The 24541-nt window shown below is 42.1% G+C and overlaps 1 protein-coding gene and 1 long non-coding RNA gene across 4 annotated transcripts in view; one reads left to right on the top strand and one right to left on the bottom strand.

Annotated features, from left to right (window-relative positions):
- RYK (receptor like tyrosine kinase) overlaps nucleotides 1–11492 on the top strand; it is a 71831-nt gene extending 60339 nt beyond the window's left edge. For all 3 annotated transcript variants that reach the window (XM_069975655.1, XM_069975657.1, XM_069975656.1), the window contains 4 exons: nucleotides 5088–5197; nucleotides 5612–5771; nucleotides 10539–10675; nucleotides 11080–11492. In XM_069975655.1, coding sequence (XP_069831756.1) covers nucleotides 5088–5197; nucleotides 5612–5771; nucleotides 10539–10675; nucleotides 11080–11191 — 519 coding nt within the window. In that variant the 3' untranslated portion in view covers nucleotides 11192–11492. The remainder of the gene's footprint in view (nucleotides 1–5087; nucleotides 5198–5611; nucleotides 5772–10538; nucleotides 10676–11079) is intronic.
- LOC138795923 (uncharacterized) overlaps nucleotides 1–23322 on the bottom strand; it is a 28463-nt gene extending 5141 nt beyond the window's left edge. Inside the window, exon 1 of the long non-coding RNA XR_011363687.1 lies at nucleotides 23208–23322. This is a non-coding gene — a long non-coding RNA (uncharacterized lncRNA). The remainder of the gene's footprint in view (nucleotides 1–23207) is intronic.
- Between the last annotated feature and the right edge of the window lie 1219 nt (nucleotides 23323–24541).

Raw genomic sequence — 24541 nt, 5'->3', positions numbered from 1 at the left:
ATGTATACCTTGTCTGCCTTATGTAGGCTTCTACCAGTAGAATAGAGTTGTCATTTAAATAATCCACTTTATCCATACTGCCCGAGCCTATACATCTTGGACATATCTGAGTGCCAGCATATGCCTTGCTGAACTTGTTTGCTTTGCTTAGGAAGGTGGATAAGAGGCTGTACAAGTGATGGTGGTGTGCACAGGAAGCCGTCAGCCTTGGCCGTGCGTTAGTAAGTTCAGCGGCGTGCCTGAGCAGGAATTTATAGTGTATGGATCTCTCTCCGGGAACCTGAACAGGTTTTCTCCCTGTGGGCCTTCACTTTTATTTGTATGACAGATTTTCCCAGGTTATGAAACTGTAGACGTCACAAAACTATCCCTGAAGCTTAACCCTTAAATAAAAGTGTCAGCATGTAGAATCAATGGTCTGATTCATTGCTGATCCTCTCCCTTATGAGCACTGCTATCTGCATGGTGCTAGGCCCAGCAGCTTCACTATGGCACTTGCAGAACTCTGGATAAGCGTTATTTCACTCTGCCTAGTCAACTTACATATTCAATTATACATAACTTTACCATCATTTCAATTTATCAGCAAATCTGTGTGTGAACATACCCCACAGATAAATAGATATCTGTATATATGACAGCGATGGTAGCATACAAAAAAAGCCCTAAATTAATATTGATTTAGGGCTCGTTCACACAGAGCAAAAGCAGCTGAATTTCTGCGCTGAATCAGCGCTGAAATTTCAGCCGTTAAAATAGGTGCAGAGCTAATTTCCATTGTGTTGAATGGAAATTCTGCTCTGCAGTTCACACGGTGGAATTTCCGCACTGAACTAATCCGCTTTCTGTCAGTAGAATGAACATGTTCATTCTTCCGCTAGCGGAAGCCTATACAAACCAATGGGACTCTGATTTTCTGTTTCAGCGCGGAATACAAGCGTAATACAAGCGGAAATTACGCGCTGAATCAGCGCGGAAATGGGGAAAAAAGGGGGGAGGAGGATTCTAGTATATATTCTGGTATAGTCTAGTTTACTCTCCAAATACTCGCTGAATTTCAGCGCTGAATGCATGCGGATTCAGCGCGGATTCCTCGAGTATTCCTCCCTGAATTTGTCAAGAGCTGATTACGAGCTGAACACTTTCCTAGCGGAATAAGCAGGGATTCTTCTACATTCTGCTTAAATTCTGCTCGGAATTCAGCGTCAGTTGATTTCAGGCTGAAATATTTCCTCTCGTAATCCGCCCCTTTTGCTCTGTGTGAACGTAGTCTTAGGCTGTAAGGGCTTGTCAGGGTTTGTGACCTCACAGCAGGGGTGGGACATGTCTTCTCTGTAGTGAGGGTGGAGCCAGGGAGCTGCTGAGACCACACTGTAAAAGAGGTTGTGTATTGCATTATCAGCAGTGAATCAATAGAAAAGAAGCTGAAGCCAGTACTATTTGTGGCTTCACTCTATTAGTAAGTTATACATCTTAAGGTGAGTTTTATTTAAATACAATTTTCTCAATTGAATAGCCCTTTAAGGCATGTTCCTTTTCACCGCTGCATCTTTTGCTGTAAGATGGTGCAGTGAAAATCCTAACCTAACATTTAGCACAAATTTTGAAAGTAAATCCTCAGCGTGGAATCTGCAGTGAGAATATGTAACAATCTTTAAGACTTTCTGCAAATTATATAGAATTTATTGCCTCTTTCCTATAGGCCACAGTTGTCAAACTAGCGACCCTCTAGCTGTTGCAAAACTACAATTCCCATCAGGCCTAAGCTAAAGCTTTTGCTGCCCAGGCATACTGGGAATTGTAGTTTTACAACAGCTGGAGGGCCATGGGTTTTTACACACCTGCTATAGGCCACAACAGCTGTGGATTAGTTTACCTCCACTACAAAAGGAAAGGCCAACTATCTCTGACCCTAGAACGGCATGTACGTACTAATAAACTGATGTTTTATAGGGTTGCAGTCCCTTTTGGGCCCTGTGAAGTTTTATGTAGTGATGGAGAAGGGTGGGTGTGCTTGGTATCACAAGGTACGGCGGTCAGGTCAGTCTTTGTTGGCATATAACACCCACACACTGAGTCCTCTGTATTTACAATGCTCCTGGCAGCTTAATGTATTGGTGCTTTTTGATGAGAGACACACAGCCCGGAGAAGTCCCTCTGTTGTAGGAGATGCATACTTGAGGTACTAGAGTATAGACGTGTTTGCCTTTAGAGACGCACACACCTGGACGTAGCAGGCGGACATTCTTTACTTTTCTCTTGACGTTCTTGCATACCAGAGCAGATCAAGTTTTTACCCCGTAATTTCTTAAAAGCCAATATTGTAAATGCTCCACAGATCCACTCCATAAGTAATGTGCATCCAGTTATCTTTACATCAACTCTGTTAACATTAAGCCCAAGAATGTAAACCATCAAATGCATTTACCCAGACGGCCTACAATAACAGCAGGTTTGCTGGAAGGATTAGGCAGATGTGGATGATAGGGATGCCAAAAAGTCCCTTCCTGGGATCCATCTATAAGCTTAGCACTACATTAAGAGCAAGTCTGAAGTATGAGACCTCATTTGAGACCTCATATTATGCTGATGTGCTCCAAGTGCCCTGTCCTGTCCAAAACAGGGAGGGCCCCTAACTTGACCCTTGGTTATCTGGTGGAGCTGTGGAGTTGCCAGCTTACAAAGGAAAATGTGAACATGAGGATATGAGTTGCGGTCTCAGGAGATACCAGAGGAATGTGTGTATATTTTTATTATGATAGTGTTCTTTAGCACTGCCCTATCGCTCGGTCTGGGTCACTCAAGGAGCATGCACAATCATGGCTGATTATTGTGTCCATTGCTCTCTGATGGTTGGAGCAGCTGAATTCTGAATTACAGGAACATTTCAGGTTCTAGCGGAAAGCCAATCATTCAGAAGGAAACTGTGATTTTATTATGATAACTTGTAGGTTGCTATAAGAATTACCAGTTGTGGGCTTGAGGCTTTTGGGCTCTACCAGGCTGGTCCCACACACTTTGTCTTATTTTATTGGCATTGTCTAGAGATAACTGAACTTGCCAAAAGTTCAGATTTGTACAAACCCGAAAACAATTTGACTTCTGCTGCCTGGAGAAGCTGGATGCAGCTTGAGGATCGACTGGAAAACGTGAATACATAGGCTATGTCTTTGTTTTCCTGGCAGTCCTTAGGCTGCATTCACCTTCTTATGGCAGCGAGATTCAAATACCAATCGTTCAGGTTTGTAGGAATCTGAACTTTTTGTAAGTTTACTCATCTCTAGGAAAAAGAGAGGTCCAACAGCACCAGTGGTCCCAATATCTCAGCTGTGCATTTGATGCTCGCTGGTTCGTCCACAATCCCAGGTGGAAAGAGAACTGGTAGGTAAGGAGTCCAACAGTATCCAAGTGGAAATTTACTTCAAAGATTTATTGAAGAATCAAGCATATACAATACGATGTTTCGGCTCACAATGAGCCTTTGTCAAGTATGCATACTGTCATTCTCCATATCAGTTAGTGAATCAAACCTTCATATAACTTCCCGTCTAGTCTTGTCGTTGACAGATCGTCCATGATGACTGGTTCTCTGACGTGTGGCCCCATAATGTGTTAGTTTAGGACTCATTTACAAAGCCGTGCATTAATACTTACCAGTGCATCGATGCATGGGAAGGCATGACAAACAAGTATAAGTTTTGGCAGAAACTGTTTAAGAATATTTTTTACCTCTAGAAGACAAAAGTTATTGCCAGGGACAGATCTAGATATATATATTTTTTTTAATGCAAAAGCCACTTGTCTGAACAGGCCAGACATATAAGGTACATATGTTCCCATTACATGGGATCTAGAAGTGCCAGTTGCTTAATATGATGCTGTCAGTGGACATGTCTGTGACAATTGTCAGTGTTTGGCTTAAATAGTGAAAATAATATGATTATGTAGACAGTGAGATCTTCCTGACAGCTATGTGGTCGTAAGAATCTGAATAGTCCAGTATAGAAGAAAGATGAGTAAGATGAGTTTCACACACTCTGATCTTGAAAGGCAAAGAGACTTATTACGTCCCTAGATGTGTAATGTCACCTGTGTCGGGCCACTTTAAAGGAGAAGTCCGGCGAAAATTTTAATTAAATTATTATATCGCCCCCGAAAAGTTATACAAATCACCAATATACTCTTATTAAAAAAGTGCTTATAAATAGCTTTTTTTCCCTGCACTTCTGCATCAAGGCTTCACTTCCTGGATAAAATGGTGATGTCACGACCCGACTCCTAGAGCTGTGCGGGCTGTAGCTGCTGGAGAGGATGATGGCAGAAGGATGCTCAGTGTCCCTCCAGTGCCCTGTGTCCCTCAGTGTCCCCCTGCCATCATCCTCTCCAGCAGCCACAGCCCGCACAGCTCTGGGAGTCGGATCGTGACATCACCATTTTATCCAGGAAGTGAAGCCTTGATGCAGTAGTAAGTGCAGGGAAAAAAGCACTTTATAAGCATTTCCTGTAATAAGTGTATATTGGGGATTTGTATAACTTTTGGGGGGGCAATACAATACTTTAATAAAAAATTTGGCCAGACTTCTCCTTTAAGGAAGGTGCATTATTAGGTTCTGCTGAAAATAGACCCTCCTTGCACAGGGATCCTGCCTGAGAGGTAAGGGCAGTCATGTTTGCTCATCATTGGTACAGACACTTTGGAAAAAACATAAGAGAAATAAGACAGGAATATCCTGATCTCTTCATGTTGCAGCATCCTGTACAAGGCAGAGCGTTCATAGCATTACCTCACCTTCTAAAGCTCTGTTCACATCATGTCATGCTTCCCATTGTGACAGATCTCTCACCTGACACTATCCCCCCCCCCCGATAAACCAGGATACATGGCTGTGGTTTATAAGTAGTCTTTTATAAGTATAATTTGTCAATAATATGACAATCTGCAATAGAGACCTACATAGTCTTCAGTTCATATGTAAGCAGAGACTTTATATAGGACAGTGATAAGTATGTGGTTGTCTAGTCGTCATTGTCTCGCCTTGGTGTCCTCTACATTCCATCTTTTTAATGTGTTCTTTTTCCACCCTTAGGCTATTTCCCAGCAAGATCTCGTACACATGGCCATTCAGATAGCCTGCGGGATGAGTTACTTGGCCAGACGAGAAGTTATCCACAAAGACCTTGCTGCTAGAAATTGTGTGTAAGTGGCTGACTTCTCAGAACTGACCTCATTGATCGTACGTCCGTATCCCCAAACCTTGCAGTCATTGATTGGATAAGAATATGGAGGATTATTCACAAGCTGCATTGTGTACAAGTTACTATTAGTAACTGAGGCCTTAGTCATTCTGAATGTTGCATTGCCTTTAAGATATCAGGGTTTTTGTTTTTATTTAGCTTGTTTTTTTTTTTTTTTTTTTTACCTATGTATACAGTCCTATAATATATTCCTTTATTCTTCCTATCAAAACCATTGGAATCCTTACCGAACTAAACCTGATGCAAGAAAACAAGATCTCGTTGGAGTTAATGACAAAGTTAATGGAAATATATCCAATTTACCGATGTCTTTGTTAGATAACCTTTTACTCATAGTGGTTTTCTGTTTTTGTAGGATTGATGAGTCTCTCCAGGTAAAGATCACAGACAATGCTCTCTCACGAGACCTTTTCCCCATGGATTACCATTGTCTTGGTGACAATGAGAACCGACCGGTACGCTGGATGTCTCTGGAGAGTCTGGTAAACAAAGAGTTCTCCAGTGCTGGTGATGTGGTGAGTCCCTATTTGTTCTTTATATCTTATAATAGAGATGGTAACTGTGCCAGGGATAGTTATTAAAGAATGACTATTCTGGAAATGTCATTCTATTGTAATTTTTTTTTTTTTTTCTTTCCAGGTCCCCATTGTACAGCACTCCCAGTTAGAGAGGGAATCTGTCACTGGGAGGGTGTACTGGGTCTGGTTAAACTACCAGCTGGCTTTTTACACTAGCGATTCCATTATTACAATAATATATACACATCTTGTGTGTACTCTCCTTGGTTCTTCAGGCTGACGTAATGTCTCCTCCTTTCTCTAACAGTATCTTAAATGCATGCCATAAATATTCATTAATGCACCAATGTAAATCTACAATTGCTGGGCCCTAAAGGGAAACTGCTAGTTATTAGACAGTTTTTGTTCAGGATCCTCACCATTTGGCTACTGTGGAGAGCTGTTTCAAAGAGTGTCTGTCTCTCCAGAATACCTGTTCTATACCTTTTCAATGGGTGTTATGTAATGCTTAAAGTGTACCTGTCATGACAAAACATTTTTTTTTTTTCGCGCTGTTAAAGGGGTATTCCCCCCCCAAAAAAAATTATTTTTGCATGAATACGTTGCCCACCCATAGCTTTCCATCTTTCCAATATAAACTTATTATGGATTCTGGACAGTTTTGCTGCTATCTATGCATTCACCCCCCCCCCCCCCCCCCCCCCCACACAGAATGCACAGAATCATCAGCTCTCAGTCCAACCCTGACGCACTCCGTTTCTGGCTCCCACCCTCCGAGACGGCATCACGTGTCTCAGTCTCTTCAATGGGCCGGGTTAACGCTTCTACCCCAGTCCACTGAAGAGAGGAGGATAGTGACAGTCACAGCTGCTGCTGCTGTTCACTGTCTGCCTCACTAACAGCACCCAGTGCCCACCCGGCGCGTATCCACCCCCCGCAGCTCACCCGTTGGCCTGTGAGTGCAGCCCCCTCTCCCCATCCCCCAAAGCGATCTCCCGGCGACCTCCGTCCCCCTCCCTACAGCGCGATCTCCAGGTGCCCCCCCCAGTATAGCCCGCAGCCACCCTCCATCGCCGATTCCTCCCCCCTGCGTCTCACCCGGCAGAAGCTGTGGCTTTCCCAGTTCTTGCAGAACTACAGCTCCCAGCATGCTCAGCCTTCTCTCCGTGCATGCAAAGAGTTGTAGTTCTGCCCGAGCCGGGAGAGCCACAGGTAGAAGAGCCGGCATGTAAGTGCATGTGATCCGGTCCCCGGTCGCCTGCCCCCGCCCACCATGTAATGATGTGGGGGCGCATCGCCACCCCCGCACCAGCGTCTCAACCGGGTGAGACGCCAGTGCGGGAGTGGCGATGCGGGCGGCCGGGTGAGATGCGCGGGGGCTTGATGCGATGAGATGTTCCAGTGGCATTCCTAATGATGAAGAGGGTGGGGAGGAGGGACGGAGGGGGTGGTGCAAAGTTAGAGCACAGATACGCCCGTAGGGCAAAGGGCTGCCAGTTTAAAAGTTGTTTTTTTTTTATCACAATAACTGCATCACCTGCCAAACAGACCCCAGGACAGATCTTGGATTAAAAGCAGCTATCTGAAGGTACAAGCGGTTTGGGGGGTCAGATTGTGAGTACAGAGTCGCTTTAATTCTATGTAGTGTACTATGTAGTGTAGTTGGAAAGTATAGCTGCAGATTATTGTCGAAGGTGTTGTGTAGGTCTTGCCTGGTGGTGCCAAGAATTAATAAGTCTTCTCAGTGTGGACATAATTGGACTAAAGAATGTGACTCATGACTTGGGAGTTCCATGAGGAATAGATACTAAAAAAAAAAAAAAAAAAAAAAGTTTTCAACTTTTTGCTTAAAGGGAATGTGTCATCAGAAAATGACCTATTTATTAAATTAGGTGTTTTAAAGTTAAACATATTTCAAAGAATGTTTGGTAAATTTTTTTAATTTTCCATTTTACTATCTATATGTAAAATCTGAAAATCTTGCAGTTTTCCTGGAAGCTGAGTCTTTCTGTTTTATCTCTGGGTATAACAGGGAGGCTGTTAGAAAGTAATCTGTACAGCATTAGTGACACCAGTAGATGGCAAAGACAATAAATGAAGCTTACAGCTCGGCCTCCCCCTACCTGTGGAACCTTCAAAGGTCACAGAGTATGCCCAGTAATGCTTCACATTGGGACGGTTTCTATCTGTTTGTGTCCATGGGGCTTGTTGTAACGCATACCTCTGTTAAAAACAGCTCAGGGAAGATGGATGCCCCTATGATGATGTACAAAAAATTAAATAAAAATAGCAGTAAGAAAATATACTGAAAAGATTTGTCTTTTTATTGAATCTGTTTCTTCGTCTCATCATTAAAAAATAAAAATGGTTGCAAATCGGACTCCTCAGTTGGCCCCTAAATAATAGATTTTTAGTTTATACCCATCTCACCTCATGCTTGGCTAAAATTCTTAGTAGTCTGCTTTTTGTCTTGTACAGTTTTAATGTTTATTCCTAGTGTTTTTGAGTAATGAAATCCATGCACTTTGTGTATAGGTAGAGAGATAGCGTATTGCAGTCTAGTAGGAAATGCTTACATCCCAATAAGGATATATACAGTGAATGGAGTGCTCCATCTCATTGCTCAGGCTTCTGGTAATGCATGTGTACATAAAGGGACAGACCTCATCTATCTGGGTTATAGCATTGTACAGGCCGGACACTTGCTTGGAATAAGAACAAAGGCTTCTGTGGTCAGGAGATGTTTTATTAGTCTTCATTCAAAGGATGAGTAAGACTAAGGGCCCTATTACACAGAGTGATGATCTGCCAAATCAGGCCAATTCAGCAGATTATCACTCCTTGCAATAAAGACAACGATCAGCCGATGTCAGTAATCATTGGCTGATGGTGTCTTTTGGTTCTGACCTAAAATCATCGGCAGCTGACTCTGTGGCAGTCTGTGACGACTGTGTAAAGAAAAAAATTAAGTATATACAAACCTGTCCACGCTTCCCAGTATATTCCTCCCTTCTGCCCGCAGTCTGAAGGCTGAGACTGGCTCTGAAGTTCCACCAGCAGCTAGGGACAGAAGACAGGAACAAAACTGCGTAGTGGGGACATGCATGTATATGCCTTATTATTCTACAATAAAGGCAAGGGCTGCACGGACATTGCTAACAATGCATATAAAGTCTTTGCTGCCCTAAAATGTATAGATGGAGGGAGTTAAGAGCCCCTCTTTAATGCTGATATGCTTTTATCCTTTTTTTATCAGACCATGATAGGTTTTCTGTGCACTGCAGGTGGGGCCCTGACTCATGCTCGTTTTCTCATGTCATTCTGGGTTTTGTCAGTATATATTTTAGTATAGGGAGACGTATCCCACTCCCTGCAAGGATAGACCAGAGAGGAGGGGAGCCATTACACTGGGTTACTCACTGGGATGCGGATACTCCTGGTTTCATACTCCACCTACACAGAGCAGCTCAGAAGTAGTCATCTCCCTTGCGTAACCTGCTCCTGGCTTCATGACTAGGACTGTAAAGGGAAATGCAATGTCTGGGCTCACAGCCCTACATACGACACAGCTGTCTGCACCATACATCAATTTATCCTTCACAATGCTGGTTTTTTACTTTGCTGCTTTTTATACAGGTTGTTGCATTGTTTTATTCTGTCACTAATCTGATTCCCATTATATCAAATGTGAAAACCACCATAGCTTATCAGACATGCCCCGTGCCCAGAACATTCCAGAATATCTGTTATTAAGAATTGTGAAATCATAGACTTCCTTCCATTGAAGAAACATTTGAGAGTCTCTTTCCCAGCACAGTGTAGAAAATGACCTGCTTCAGGGAGTCACTATTATTTATCATCATTGCTTTTCTATGGCCCAGTCCCTGGGGAATTCTCTAGATTGTTCCACAAAAAGGCTTTGTGCTTTATCTTTGACAATTGTTTGGTGGGGCAGGGGACAAAGTTTTGTAGAGGGTAACATAGCGGGCAGAGAGTCGAGACTTCATTGTAATACTGCTGGGGGCTGCCTTGTCTAGGTACATTAGGTAATCCTGCCCGCTGCCGGTCTGACCTCGGAGTGTATAGATGACTTCTTCTTACCAGCTTTAGTCACGTTATCCCTCCTGCCCTCCCCATACACATGTAGCACTGCAGACAACACAAATTCATGTGTGATAGACTTGCACGACATTTTAAATCCAATATCTGTAATATTCACCATCAAGTCTCTCAGCAGCTTAATGTGAAAAATAGAATGTGGGCGAATGCCTCACCAAACTGGACCAGATTGGCATCAGATTATCCAAATAGGCAATGGAGACAGCAAACTAACCCTCAGAGTTTATTACAAAGCAGTGCAACGTTTCTGCATAAATAGCGTTGCGCTTTAAAAAGGCTATTATGCTATTTATGCCAAAACCTTGCACTAGTGTGTAATAAACTCTGAGGATTAGTTTGGAAGTGCTGTCTCCATTCCCTTTTTCGATATCTGTAATAATCACACCTATCTTATATACACACAAGTCCGCAGTATACATGGCACACAGAAGCTTTGGGTCCTGTACCATATGATGCATTTGAGCCACAGGAGAGTCCAGTTTATGCCCATCATGCCCTATTTGTACATGCCTGACACACATTTGCAGGTTGGGTTCTTACTATAGTTACAATACTTGCAATAGAACACAATCAATGTACTTTTTCTTAGCCGTTGCAGTGTTTTTGTGTATTCTAATTTATGTGTTGCATTGTACTTTCTTCCAGTGGGCATTTGGAGTAACACTGTGGGAACTGATGACTTTAGGACAGACTCCTTATGTTGATATCGACCCATTTGAGATGGCTGCTTACCTAAAGGACGGCTACAGAATAGCTCAGCCTATCAACTGCCCCGATGAGCTGTAAGTATGAGTTCTGTAAAAGAACGTCTCTCACTTTGGCAATCCCAGTCCATGCATCCATTACTTGTTTGGCAATTGATTTGTACAAGCATCATATACAGTTACCTTTGGACATATGGTTAACAAAGGTGGATCTATGGCAACCTGGCCGGCTTTGTTTAAAACTGTTCTCCTCATGTGACCACTCCCTTAATTTATGAACAGATGATTAGTCACGTGAACTATCCCCATGATGTACTGTTTAGCTATAAGTTCCTCTCAGTCCTGCCCAATCTCTAGAAACATAGTAAATGAAGCATTCCTCCATTTTGGAACCATACTACAGATACTGTGCAGATTACCTTATGTAGCTCATGTTGATCTTGTATCATGGCCTGACTCCCTCCTACCCTTTTGTTCTCTAGGTTTGCAGTCATGGCATGCTGCTGGGCTCTGGACCCCGAGGAACGGCCCAAGTTTCAGCAATTGGTACAGTGTCTGACTGAATTCCACTCTGCACTTGGAGCATACGTGTGAGCGGGAACTATTACTCATCCGGAATAACACTGCATGGACTGTATAGAGCTCTCACAGCACAGTGCCTTAGGATACTATGTTAATCTTAATTTTTTTAACTTTTTTTGTAAAATACTTTTATAGCAAGTATTTTATAGCTATTAGACCTTGGTTTTTGTGGAACTGGGTGGATGGAACACTACACAGAAGAACACAACTTCATCCAGTCTCCGTTACAAGACACTATAAAATGTTTCTACAAAAGACGCTCAATGCCATGAAGACATTTTGTATTTTATAAATATTGGACATCTTTATTTTATTTTAAGCCTGGCCCTTTTGTTACTTTTTTTTTTTTTAATATATAGGAACTTTTTATTTTATTTTAATTTTTTTTTTTTTATAATTGGTATGTGTTTGGACGTCTTTAAGATGCATTGTTCCTTTGTAAAAGGGTGAAAAGATAAGTTATAACACTAGACAATGCCTCCTTATGTATGCTTTTGTTTACTTTATGATGCATCAGTTCACTTTGTATATAAAGGATACGTTTTCTACACCGCTCTCACTACATGAGTTTTACGGTACGCGCGTACATATATTTACTGGTTTTGTTGTTCGTTATTTTGACATAGAAGACCTTCCCGTCATGTGGTCGCTCGTCTTTTTGTAGCTTCAGAATGCATTGTGTACAGTTGGTTTGACGGATATTCAAGGACATTAAGTATATAAAGGAAGGTTTCACCGCCTAAAAAGACTGAACCTCACGTCACCTAGAATTATTGTCATTACATAGCAGCAACAGCGGGTTATCGGAGAAGGTAAAGGTACAGCATTAAGGGATTCTCTGGATAAGTAAATACCAATTTTTCAGCATTGTGATGGTGTTACATGTGCACTGGAGCAGATGGCTGACCATGTAAAGTACTTGTACCCTATACAGACTGTAAAGAGTCCTTAATTTCTGTATTCAGTCTGCCCACTCCATGCCCATTAACTCCATGGGAAAGTCCCACTGTGAAAGCTTGTCTTAAAAGGTGCATGTCACAATGGTTCTGTCAGACTGGCATGCAGTCACAGCTGACCCTGGAAGATTGGCCTGCCGTGAATATGTCCCACACTGTGCAAGAGCCATGTTAGTTGGGATAGGGCCCATGCACAGAACTTCCCATTTGTGTGACATATTCATGGCAACCCAACCCTCCGGCATCAGCTACAACCACGTGGACATATAACCATGATAAAAAGAACCACTTCTGTTGGAATGACTGGGATGTACCATAGCCAACCTGCAGACAGATGTTGATTATAATTATAAAGCCTAGTTTTTGACAACCCTTTTAAGGATGTACATTTGCATGGGTCTTAGGAGTCCAATACTCCCATCCTCCATAAGTAATGGCAAGGTTAACTCCCATTCACATTCATGGTATCACATAGGATTTCCTCTAAGAAAAAACAGTCATCACATCATCTCGAAAGAATGCAAACATGTTCGCTGTTCTCTTGAGAGCACAATCGGGCCATAAAGTGACACTGTTGCTGACTAGAATTTTATCGGCTGTGCATTAATAGTAATATTTAGTTTCACCCGAAACCTAATCTTTGCTATGCTAGTTTTTACTCATAGGAACTTTGTTACCAGGAGAACATTTTTTTTTTTTTTTTTTTAATTCTTGATGTATAAAAAGAGATTTAATCACTAAAGATAACATAGTTTTGCCTCTTTACAAATTACTGGTCAGAACACACATGGAATATTGTGTACAGTTTTAGTCACCTGTATATAAAAAGGACATGGCTGAAAAAGGTACAGAGCAGGACAATCTAGGTCATTAAGGGAATGGGAAGATTACAGTACCAATACAAATTATCAGGCTTTGGAGTCACAAATGATTTTTTTTTTCTCCCTGTAAAACAACAATTGGCATCTGCCTCATGAGTGTTTTTGCCTTCCTCAGGATCAACACTTTTTTTTTTTTTAAATTCTTTATTAAGCTTACCACTTATAACAAAACACATTAAAATTCACATCTGGGTTTTTTCTCAAACATATTGTTACCTACTCCCCTACAGATCCCTTATGGTAGAAGTTAAGGTTTCAGCACTAATCGACCCGTAACAAGGCAAGAAAGGCCAAACAGAAAACATACCCCCACCCCTACCCCAAATAAACCCTAATTCCACAACATCCCCCAAAGAAGGGCAGACCTGGTTCAGCATGGCTCTTCACTCTTTAGTATCCTATTTAGTAAAGCTACTTTACCCCCCCCCCTTCACCCAACCTTTTATTCTCTCAACACCTCGCAACACCTACCCACTCCGCCTTCTGTCACTTCTACATTCCATGCTATCCCATAACTCCCTCCCCCTCCTATTTTTACACTTTCCCACTACCCCTAGGGATCCCGTCCGAGGCAGGGAGGGCGGCAGACGCACACAGATTCCCTCTTGCACACTTCACTTCCACTCACCAACAGAGACCCATTCAACTTTAATCCCTCTAACTATCGTCTAAACCATATGGGGCTTCATCCCCTACTTGGCTCCACCTTCTCAGGAGGATACTCTTTGTTACCAGGAGAACATTTAGTAGGTTCTTCAGGAATCCTTGAGGTTCTGTTCCCATCTCTGCCATAATTCCCATTGCTTTACTCCACATAAGAGCAGAACAATGAAAATATGTGGCTTCCAGATCCCACCGACTTTAAAGGGTTTATCCCTTCTTAAAAACATGAGCAAGACCCTTTGTGGTCAATAACAGGGGGTAAGCTACAGTACCAGCCACAGCACAAAAGCTGCACTGTTTAGGCCAATGTTTTGGGGGGGGCTTTGCTCTGGATCTTACCCTAGTGAAACATTGACATCTGCAGAGTGAAATCAGAAAATGAGATATGAAAGCAGAGAAACCCAGACACCTTTTCTCAACAATTGTATAGACCAGAAATCAGGAATCTTCTGCCCTCAAGCTGTTGCAAAACTACAATTCCTATGATGGCTGGAGGGCCAAAGGTTCCCCATCCCTGGTGTAGACAAAACAGTTCCCAAAACTGGCTTCAGGCATGAAAAACAAAGTATATGAAGTAGAGCGAAAGTTTCCTGAACTTTTCTATTCCAGTAGTACAGAATTTGTAGTGTGGTAACCATGTGATGGAAGGAGGATGCCGTTATTTCAACTGTTCACCTATTATTGTTTAAAGGAGCAGTCTGGTGAAAATTTAAAGTGTTGTATTGCCCCCTCAAAAGTTTTATACAAACCACCAATATACACTTATGGGAAATGCTTATAAAGTGTTTTTTCCCTGCACTTACTACTGCATCAAGGCTTCACTTCCTGGATAACATGGTGATGTCACGACCCGACTCACAGAGCTGTGCGGGCTATGGCTGCTGGAGAAGATGATGGCAGGGGTCACTGAGGGACACAGGGCACTGGAGGGACACTGAGCATCCCTCTGCCATCATCCTCTCCAGCAGCCACAGCCCGCACAGCTCTGGGAGTCAGGTCGTGACATCACCATTTTATCCCAGGAAATGAAGCCTTGATCTAGTAGTAAGTGCAGGGAAAAAGAACTTTATAAGCATTTCCCATAATAAGTGTATATTGCTGATTTGTATAACTTTTGGGGGGCAATACAATATTCTAATAAAAATTTTTGCCTGACTTCTTTAATCAAACCATTGGGGCTTTTGGGTTGTCTGTATTTTCATTCATTTAGTAGGTTGCCCTATCAGAATGTATAAAACCAATATGTGTAGGCTCTGTCTAAGGTTATGTCCCCATGGGCAAAAGGCACACTGTTTAAAAAAAAAAAAAAAGACAATTTTTGCATTTAAAACAGCGTGGTAAATCCAATAAAGGGGTAATCCCATCCAAGCTTGTCCCCTTACCCATAGGATAATGGATAACAAGCTGATCCTTGAGGATCTGACCGTTGTGCTCCATTTATTCTGTATGTGTCACCAAGCGTTATAGTGCAGAATTCAAAAACGTTCAGCGGTTCCACAGGGGGTGAATGGAGCGCAGGCCGTAATGGACAGGCAACAGCCATGAGCATTTCATTCATTCCTGGGATGATTGTCTTGAATCGCTGAGGATCCCTGCAGTCAGACCCCAAGCAATCTGCCTGATATCCCATATTGTATAGATAGGGGAAACTCTGCTGAGATGAGAATACTTAATTTAAATGTTTCTTAAGTATTTCTTCTGTTTTCATGTAATTCAGTGCTGAAGCTGCTCTTTAAAGGGCTTACCAAGCACTACGAAAACATGGCTGCTTTCTTCTAGAGACAGCACCACTCTTGTCTCCAGTCTGGGGGGGTATACCTCGATTCCATTGAACTTAATGGAGCTTAGTTGCAAACCCCACCTAAACTGGAGACCTGAGTGATGCTGTCTCTGGAAGAAAGTGGCCATGTTTTTGTAGTGTTTTAAGTCAATGGGAGCTTTAGCATTGCCTCCTTCCACACTGGTTACAGCTCAGAAATGGTGGTGCACAGTACCACATTGTTTGACCTTATGAACATAACCTAACAGAAATGTGTTGGGCTGTATAGTACTCTGTGTCACAGGTGCTGCAGCTACCATAAGTCCCAGTGCACACAATGCAATTTTTCAGTATTTTAAACAAACCTGAGGTGAACCTATGAAAGAAAGCAGAAGATTCCCCTTATGTCTCCTTGTCATATCCACACTGATTTGGCATCAAATACAGTGTAATGAGAGTGGGGACTATGGGGAGTTCAGTCCCTCTTCCTCCATTGATGCAAAAGAAAAAAAATGTGACTAATCCATAATGGTGAGCGCTGCCCAAAGAAATCCTGAAAATAAAAACAGACACGTTTAAAATATTTATGAAAATATGTGCAATTTACGTGTTTCAAGGAACAAATCCTCTTCATCAGAATAGCAGTGTATGTTCTGATGAAGAGGGCTTGATCCTTGAAATGCGTAAATTGTTCATATTTTCATAAATATTTTAAACGTATCTGTTTTTATTCGCAGGATTTCTTTGGGCAGCGCTCACTATTATGGATTAGTCCCTTTTTTCTTTTGCACCTGGTTTTTGCATATCTGTACGGGCCCCTACCTGAGAGTATCCCATTCAAACTAGTTGCAGCCCCAAATTCTCCACTGGAAATATCAGCATCTTGCCAGTTTAAAGACTTGATACCCACTTGGGTGATATACATAATGCCCAAGGGGCTTAAAGGTGAGCACCCCGTCAGCTCTCTGCCTATGAATCTGACTTGTTTGTACGGTATCACACGAGGCACTGCCGCCTGGCTTTCTTCTCTCCCTCTATCCATTGATGCTTGTCACTTGCAGTACAGTCACAGTTATGGTTGTATTTAACAGGCGCAGTCTTCTAATGAAATGACAAAGAATTATCCAAATATATTTTTGTAATATGTTGTGAAATAAAAACAAATATATTTAAATTTGCTGTTGGTCTCTTTGGAAACTGGTTTATAATCTACATCAATCACGCTTAGGCTAGGTTCACACTGCGTTTTCAGCATCCGTTTAACGCATCCGTTTTTTGAAAAAAACGCATGAAAAACGGATTGCAAAAAACGGATTCATTTGTGTGCATCCGTTTTTCCATTGACTTCCATTATAAAAAAAAACGGATCCGTTTTTTTTGACGGACCAAAACGGACAAAAAAACGTTGCTGACCCTATTTTTCTGGACGTTAAAAAAAACGGATCCGTTAAACGGATGCTGAAAACGCAGTGTGAACCTAGCCTTACTGACACATTGTCTATCGAGAGAACCCTTCTTGCTGACAGCTTACCCTATAGAAAAAACTACTCTTACGGACAGCTTGTCCTATAGAAAAAAGGGTATCGGTATCATTTCTTTGTACAAAGCTTGAAAAAAGATATTAGTGTATAGTGTATACACTTGCAACTAGGGATGGTCCAAACCTGCCGAGGTTCAGGTTTGTGCGAACCCGAACTCTCGGCAATGATTCCCGCTGTCTGCCCGCTCCGTGGAGAGGGTGGATACAGCGGGAGGACCGCCTGGAAAACTGGGATACAGCCATAGCCATAGCTGCACGGAGCGGCCAGACACCGGGAATCTGATGCAGAGCGTTCGGGTTCATACGAACCCGAACCTCGGCAGGTTCGGACCATCCTTACTTGCAACCCATCAACCCTAAGAGCAATGTGTTGTCAGACCTATTGTTTTAAGGGGTAGTCCAGAGAAAAACAATTGTTTTTAACTTCGCGTGTCAACTCAATTTATACATATCTGTAAATTATTTCCATTTAAAAACATAAATAAACCTTCCAAGCTGCTGTATGCCCTGCAGAAAGTTGCGTTTTTTCCCCCAGTCTCACACAGTGCTCTCTGCTGCCACCTCTGTCCATGTCAGGAACTGTCCAGAGCAGATTTTTTAATGGGGATTTTCTCCTGCTCTGGACAGTTCCTGACATAGGCAGGGGTGGCAGCAGAGAGCGCTGTGTCAGACTGGAAATAATACACAGGACCATTTCCTGCAAAGTACTGGAAGTGCTTTTGTGCAGTGGCCATAGGGTGCCAGCAGTCAAACCTTGTTCCAACTGTATGTATAAAGATAATGGCTGCAGCGCTCCCAAACTTGTGAACAATTGCAGGTGAATTTATTTGCCAATAGAAAAACTGCTAAAACCTTTCAGACCATTCAATGTAGACTTTTCTCAAGCCAGTGATTACAGAGTATACATACACGTATGTCAGAACGTGGTAAGTACAGATCCCATGTGATAACATCTTTACATACAATTTTTTTTTTTTCTAATTTTTCTAATCTCAAGAATGGATGGACGGTCAACACCAACATTCATTCCAGTTATTTGCTGGTTTGTTATACATGTCCATAGAGAAATGCCTTTTCATATTCTCCCCATATATGTGACTAATTGATCTTTATTATAATCTGCTTTATGACATGTATCATGTCACCCTTAGCAGAACAGTGTGGTATGATTGATCTTGTTTGGGCTTATTGTGACAGTACCCACAGGTTTCAGCTTGTTCTTTTCGCCTGAAGGTTTTGGTGGGTTAGGACTGTGCGATTTGGTTGCTGTGACCTGTGAACTTTTATTTCCGCTTAGGGCTATTTCCCTCCTTCATCTGTATGTCAGACATTGGACACTGTACTCTCTAATTATATATATTGGTATAGCTGTAGCCGAATGGGTTGGCCACACCATCTAGTTGCCATAGTACATACTTTCTCTTACCAGATTGGTTGGTCTATGAGATACACATCCCTTTACCATTATGACCCTTCTCCCATATTACTGCGACGTGACGTTTCTCAGATGAGCTGTCTCTATCGGTTCACTTTCGCACCTGCACACTAGCAAAGGAATACGTTCCATACAGCAACTACCCTCGCAACGGACAAGACCCTTCTCTTCACATGGTACTTGCAGAGTGGACTGGTGACAGGGTTATATGGGTGCCCATAGCTCCTTGATACACATGAAGGCTGAGATGAGCCTGTGTGTCCTGATATTACAGAAGAACTACTGAATCACACTAGGACTTCTAAAGAAACGTTAAAACTATCTCTAATTGATGTCAGAAAGCCTATACTGAACCTGGTCTATTGCTGAATGGACTGCAAGTTAGACTGCACCATGGAATCTCAGGCTTTCCTTTATGACCTGGTCTCTGTTTATAGTCTGTTTCTAGCTTTGGCAGATAAATGGACCCTAACTGTTCAATGTATCAGTACTTTGTGTGCAACCTGCTGTTCTCTAACAAGGAACTTGGTGATGTTTCAGTGTACAGGGCAGGTGTGTCTAGTCCACATTGCATGCTTGCACTAAATGCCCTACTTTCATGATATATTATCATTGAAGCGGAAACTTTTTAGATTTTTCATTTTTGTAAATAGTGTAGGTATTTGTTGCACTTCTATTTGGGAATCAGTCTGTGGCACATAGTGGAGCCCTGGAAGCAGTGTGAACCTTGCCTAACCTGTGATTTGATTAAAAACCCTTGAATCTTAAAATGTCCTCATAAACACTAACTCTACATACTTATAGCCAACCAGAGTATTGGATTATTATGTAGATATATATATGGACAGCTCTGGAACATCACATGTTCCTGTTATATATTACTGCAGAATCCTAAATCTCTTATTTTCAGTATTTTTAACCAAAACCAGAAGTGGATTGAAAACATTATTTAAAAATGGCTGTTATTTCATTAAATGACGGCCATCCACTACATTTCAACAGTGTGTGAACATAGCCTTTCTGTGTTTTCAATCCACTTCTGGTTTTGGTTGAAAAATACTGAGCAAAATACTGTGTGGGAACATCGCCTTAGATTGTAATTAAGAGTAACTTGAGACTTCAGAAGATTCTTATGCTGGGTTTACACGGAGCGATTATCGTGCGAATTTGCACGATAACGATAGAATTCGAACGATAATCGTACGTGTAAACGCAGCGAACGATCGCACGACGAGCGAGAAATCGTTCATTTTGATCTTTTAACTTGTTCTTAAATCGTCGTTCGCAAAAAATTCGCCGATCGTTCCGTGTAAACAGTCGTTCACTGATTTTACCTATGTGCGAGATAGGATTAAGCGATCGCAAAACGAATTTTCTGTACGATATATCGTTCCATCTAAATGCGGATCCTTATAAAAGAAAAATCGTTACTTGGAAATCGTTAATCGTACGATTGGGCGAATTATCGCTCCGTGTAAACCCAGCATAAGGTAAACCAATTGTAAGGAATTATGGGACAGTTTGAATGGCCAATGTGCATTACCGAGTGAAAGTCTTCAACCCCTGGTATCTGTAAGAAATAAGAAATAATAGGTAACAAATACCTCCACCGATACCAGATGTGCTTTACCTGGTTTAACTGAAAGAAAAGATGACATTACTACATTGTGGAGGTCAGCCCCTGGACCCCACCCACCAATCTGAACTTCTGACATGTCCGAAGGTGTTTTTTTTTTTTTTTTTTTAAACGTTAGATTCCTTTTAAGATGGCCACTTTCTAAATAATTTATAGTCCATGGTTTATTTGTGGATGACAGCAACAAAAGTTAAAATGATGAATTGTTAACAATGCAGATCAATACCTGCTTAAGGGTATGTTCACACGTACCGACTCACAGCGGAAATCTCGATGCGAGATCCACTACGAGTTAAGGTCCTGGCAGGTCCCTGTGACTACATACTTTCAGACAGCTGCACCTTACCTCTTAACAGATCTCGCTGCAAAGCTCGCAGCGAGATTTCCGCTGTGAGTCGGTACGTGTGAATGTACCCTTAATCTCTGGTCAGGGTTTCTATTGATAAGGGTCAAGTATTTCCAATGACTGCACCAGATAACAGCCACAGGGTGAGCTGCGTCTCTCCATGCTGAATGGTGGAGATTGGAGAACACATAGCTGTGAAGCTCAACCCGTCATGTAGAGTTAATAATCTAACATTAATAGTAAAACCAACGTGAGTCCGAGCACTGATCTGCGTAATGCAGCTACCCCATGGTGCAATGCAAAGCCTACTAGCAGCCGTAACACTGATTCTGATGTTATACAGAAGCTGGACGTGTAAGTGGCCGTGCTCTCCTAATGGTTAAACATTGTCAGGTTGTTATTTGACATTCGTCACCTTCCTCGGGAAGCTGAAGTAAAACTGCTGAGGCCTTAATTCCTAGAATGATAGCACACATAAACACCTACAATAAGACATCCATTGAAGTTAACAAAGAAGACAAATCTCTGGACTCTAATGGCATAATCCTAGTTTTCCTTAGGTGTTTTTGGTATATGACCGGTAATAGTTCCTGGAATATGTCCTTTAAACTATGATATAGACTTTGGGTTATATAGAAAAGCCTATGAAGCGGAGAACCACACGAACGCATGATGAAGTATAGTGGTCTATGGGTGATGTGTGCAATAACTGTAGGGCGTACAAGTGGTTCCCTCAGACAGACACATCAGAAGCATTTCCAATCATATACATCAAACAGATGCCGTGAAGCCGACATTTATTGGAGGCCAGAAAACTCCCCTTCACTGACCACAAAAATGTGGAGCATCTCGGGTCTTCTCAGAGACTCAATTCACACTTCTCTTGGCCTGAATAGAGGGTTTGTAGCCTCTTCTAGCACTTTTCCTCAGTTCAATCAATCCAAGGACCTCCAGGTCTTCTCCAGCACTTGACTATTCTTGTTTACATTTAGTGACTGATCACCCGCCTTAACCACGTCCCTCCGACATCCGACGGTGTGTTACATTAAACCGGACAATTCCTTTTAACGAGTTTTTGTTGTACTACAATCTCCACACTGTTTATTTTCTTTAAGCATTTTCCATTTTTATTATGCATTGTTTGCTATTCTCAATGTGTCGCCATAATCAGATTCTTCACTCAACACATTTCCTGGTGCGTACAGCTCTAAAGCAGCGGAGGAAAGAGCTATTTACCGTAGTGTGCACCGCCGCGCTGACATATAAATTACTGGAGGAAGCATTTCATTTAAGCAGCTGGCTTCCTGTCCGGTAACCATGTTAAAAGACATTGAAGTCAGCTTTTTGGAGCTGGGTTGATGACTGAGATTTTATACATCTCGATTGTAGATGGTATTATGCTCAGCCATATTATATTACATCAGTGCATGTGTGATACTTATATGATGTCCTTGTACATAGTCTCTTCCCATTTTCTTTCCTTTGGATGTTCAACTTAGAAGCCAAAATGTTATTAAGTCAGATAAGCCATATACCGCAATGTATTTATAGCCAGGCGATCTGAGGGCTCAGAGTTACAGAGTCTGGACCAATGGGGTTCAAGGGCAAATTAATACAGTATAGTAGTTTTACTAATCTTTATTGGATGGGAAAGATAGGGTTTTTCTAACCGCTAATGGTGGTTATTGGTGTTATATAGCCTCCATCCAATTGGTCTTGTTGGAAAGATAGGGTTTTTCTAACCGCTAATGGTGGTTATTGGTGTTATATACCCTCCATCCAATTGGTCTTGTTCCTTTGTTGCTTCTTGTTGAGTACCCCTATTGTCTTGGATGCAGTGATAGCCTGAGATTGGTCACACCATAAGGAGGATTTCATGAGTCAAAGTGATACTGGTCTTTCTCCTGGGATTATATGTGGGGTGGCATAATATATGATAGTCGCATCCTTCTAGTCTTCACTGTAAATAGTCTTACACATTCGTATTACATTGATTTGGTCGTGGTACCGGTGGTACAGCCATTTCTCCTACGTGTTCCAGAAGACATTTCTAAACACAACAATGAATGTGCAAAAAAAAAAAAAAAAAAAAAAAGAGCAAGTGGAGCCTCGTTTAAGACCATTGAGGTACAGGACTAGCCAGATATCCCTCCAGGAAGGATCCAGCCAAGGGGTGGCTCCTGTAGGGAAACCACCAAAACCACCATTAAGTGGCCCTATAAGTCTATATTATGACAAGGAAAAAACCTAGGCCAGGTATCCCTCCACAGACAGCTGTTTCGGGGTGTTGTCCCTCATCAGTGTGGAGCAGGATTCTGGCTAGGTGGGAGCAATGCCTGGTAGAGTCATACGGGAAACAGATCACTGATCTCAGGGAGACTGCTACCAGCAGTGTTATCTTTGGCTGGTCTCCCTGAGATCAGTGATCTGTTTTTCTTAACACAACAATGTCAGGCTTGCAACTTATGTGACCTTAATGTGCTACCATGGTGTGCAGAATCTCCAGCCCTATGTGCCATCCAGCACCTCTTTGCCATCATTATTCAGCAGTTGTATAGGAAGCAGCATTCTGTGCATTGCACCTATACTTGATACTGAGTATATCAAGATAGTTTATATACATATAGTTTTTCATCATTTGCATATCATTAACATGTCTATTGATCCTGGGCGTTCCAGAATTCCAAGACCTTTCCTTCTAATGTTTAGTGTTGAGAAGTGTATTACTCTACACTGGTAAGTGCTGCAGTTTCTATACTACTTTTTATGGAATCTACAGAGTTTCCTTGTGTACATACTTGAGTATATTTACCTTCTATAAGAGCCAGAAATATCTGAATGCACAGAGCAGGAATGCAGCATTTGGCTGCGGTAAACATCTCGCACAGCGTGTAGTCAATCAGTGATGTGCGGCCATAGGAACTTGACTATTCCTAAACAGAGCATGTAAACATACAAAATGTAAAATATAAACATATAAAGCACAAACATATAAACTGAGCACATAGTATATATTTACGCATACTGAAATAGTACAAAATATCAATCACTAACTATTCCGTGGAATAGAAAATTGAAAGCTACAACTTTGTTTCTTCCCTTACCAATTTAAAATAAAATAAAAAATGATGCCTATTGGTGTGTTTTTGAAAGTAATTTGTGTCAAGGGCAAATTGTTGTGACTTTTCTGCTCACTTGTTACATTTGAAAAGTAACTCCTTTAGGTTCCATGGCATACCTGTATGTCATGGTGCCACTAATGATCCTTTTACACGGAGCGATCAATCGATCATTAAACGGTTTTGAAGCAACAATTTTGTTTTTTTATGCTGATCAGCGTTTAGACGTAGAGATAAATCATTCAGGGGAAAAAAAAAAGTTTTTAAGATTGCTTAAGGCTATCTCACACACTAGGGCCACTAGGAACCATTGAAAGACTGTTTAAACTAAGCGATCTGCAAACTATCAGCAAGCGACCAGCGATGATTTGAGAACATGTTGAAAGATCACAATGAACGATTTCTTGCTCTTGCATCTTAGCTGTGTTTACACGAGCCAATTATCGCTCAAATGGGATTTGAACGATAATCGCTCCATCTAAATGGACCGTTGGGCTGCATTCACACGTTCCGTGTTCCGCACGGAACATGGAAGTCGAATGCCTGTAACGGACTCTCCCCCACCCTGGCAACATCTGTCATTAGATGCTGGGAGCGGAGGAACTGTACAGATATGCGCCGTGCTGTAATGAAGCAGCCGCGCCGCGCTGTCATTACAGCACGGCGCATATCAGTTACAGGCATTCCACGCCTGTGTTCCGTGCGGAACACGGAATGTGTGAATGCAGCCTAAGGTCATGTTCACATGCAGTAAGAGACTGTCCGTCCGTGACCTGGCCGGATCACAGAACGGACGTTCTCTGAAAAGATCATGCCGGTACTGATCTTTCCTGCCGCAGAGTTCTGATGCGGGCACATCCGTGCTCAGCTGCATCAGAACCTCCTACTGCACACGATTGAGCGTGCGGCCGCAGCAGCTCGCTCCACAGTGTGCACTAACATGGTTTTCTGCGGCTGCTATTCACTGAAATGTCAGTTCTTTGCGGCGCCGCTAGGGATCCCAGGCGGAGCGTATGCTATGTGTATA

This window comes from Dendropsophus ebraccatus, chromosome 6, assembly GCF_027789765.1.
Source record: "Dendropsophus ebraccatus isolate aDenEbr1 chromosome 6, aDenEbr1.pat, whole genome shotgun sequence".
In the NCBI taxonomy this organism is placed as follows: Eukaryota; Metazoa; Chordata; class Amphibia; order Anura; family Hylidae; genus Dendropsophus; species Dendropsophus ebraccatus.
Note: the sequence above shows the minus strand (reverse complement) of the source record. Positions and strands in the feature narration are given on the sequence as shown.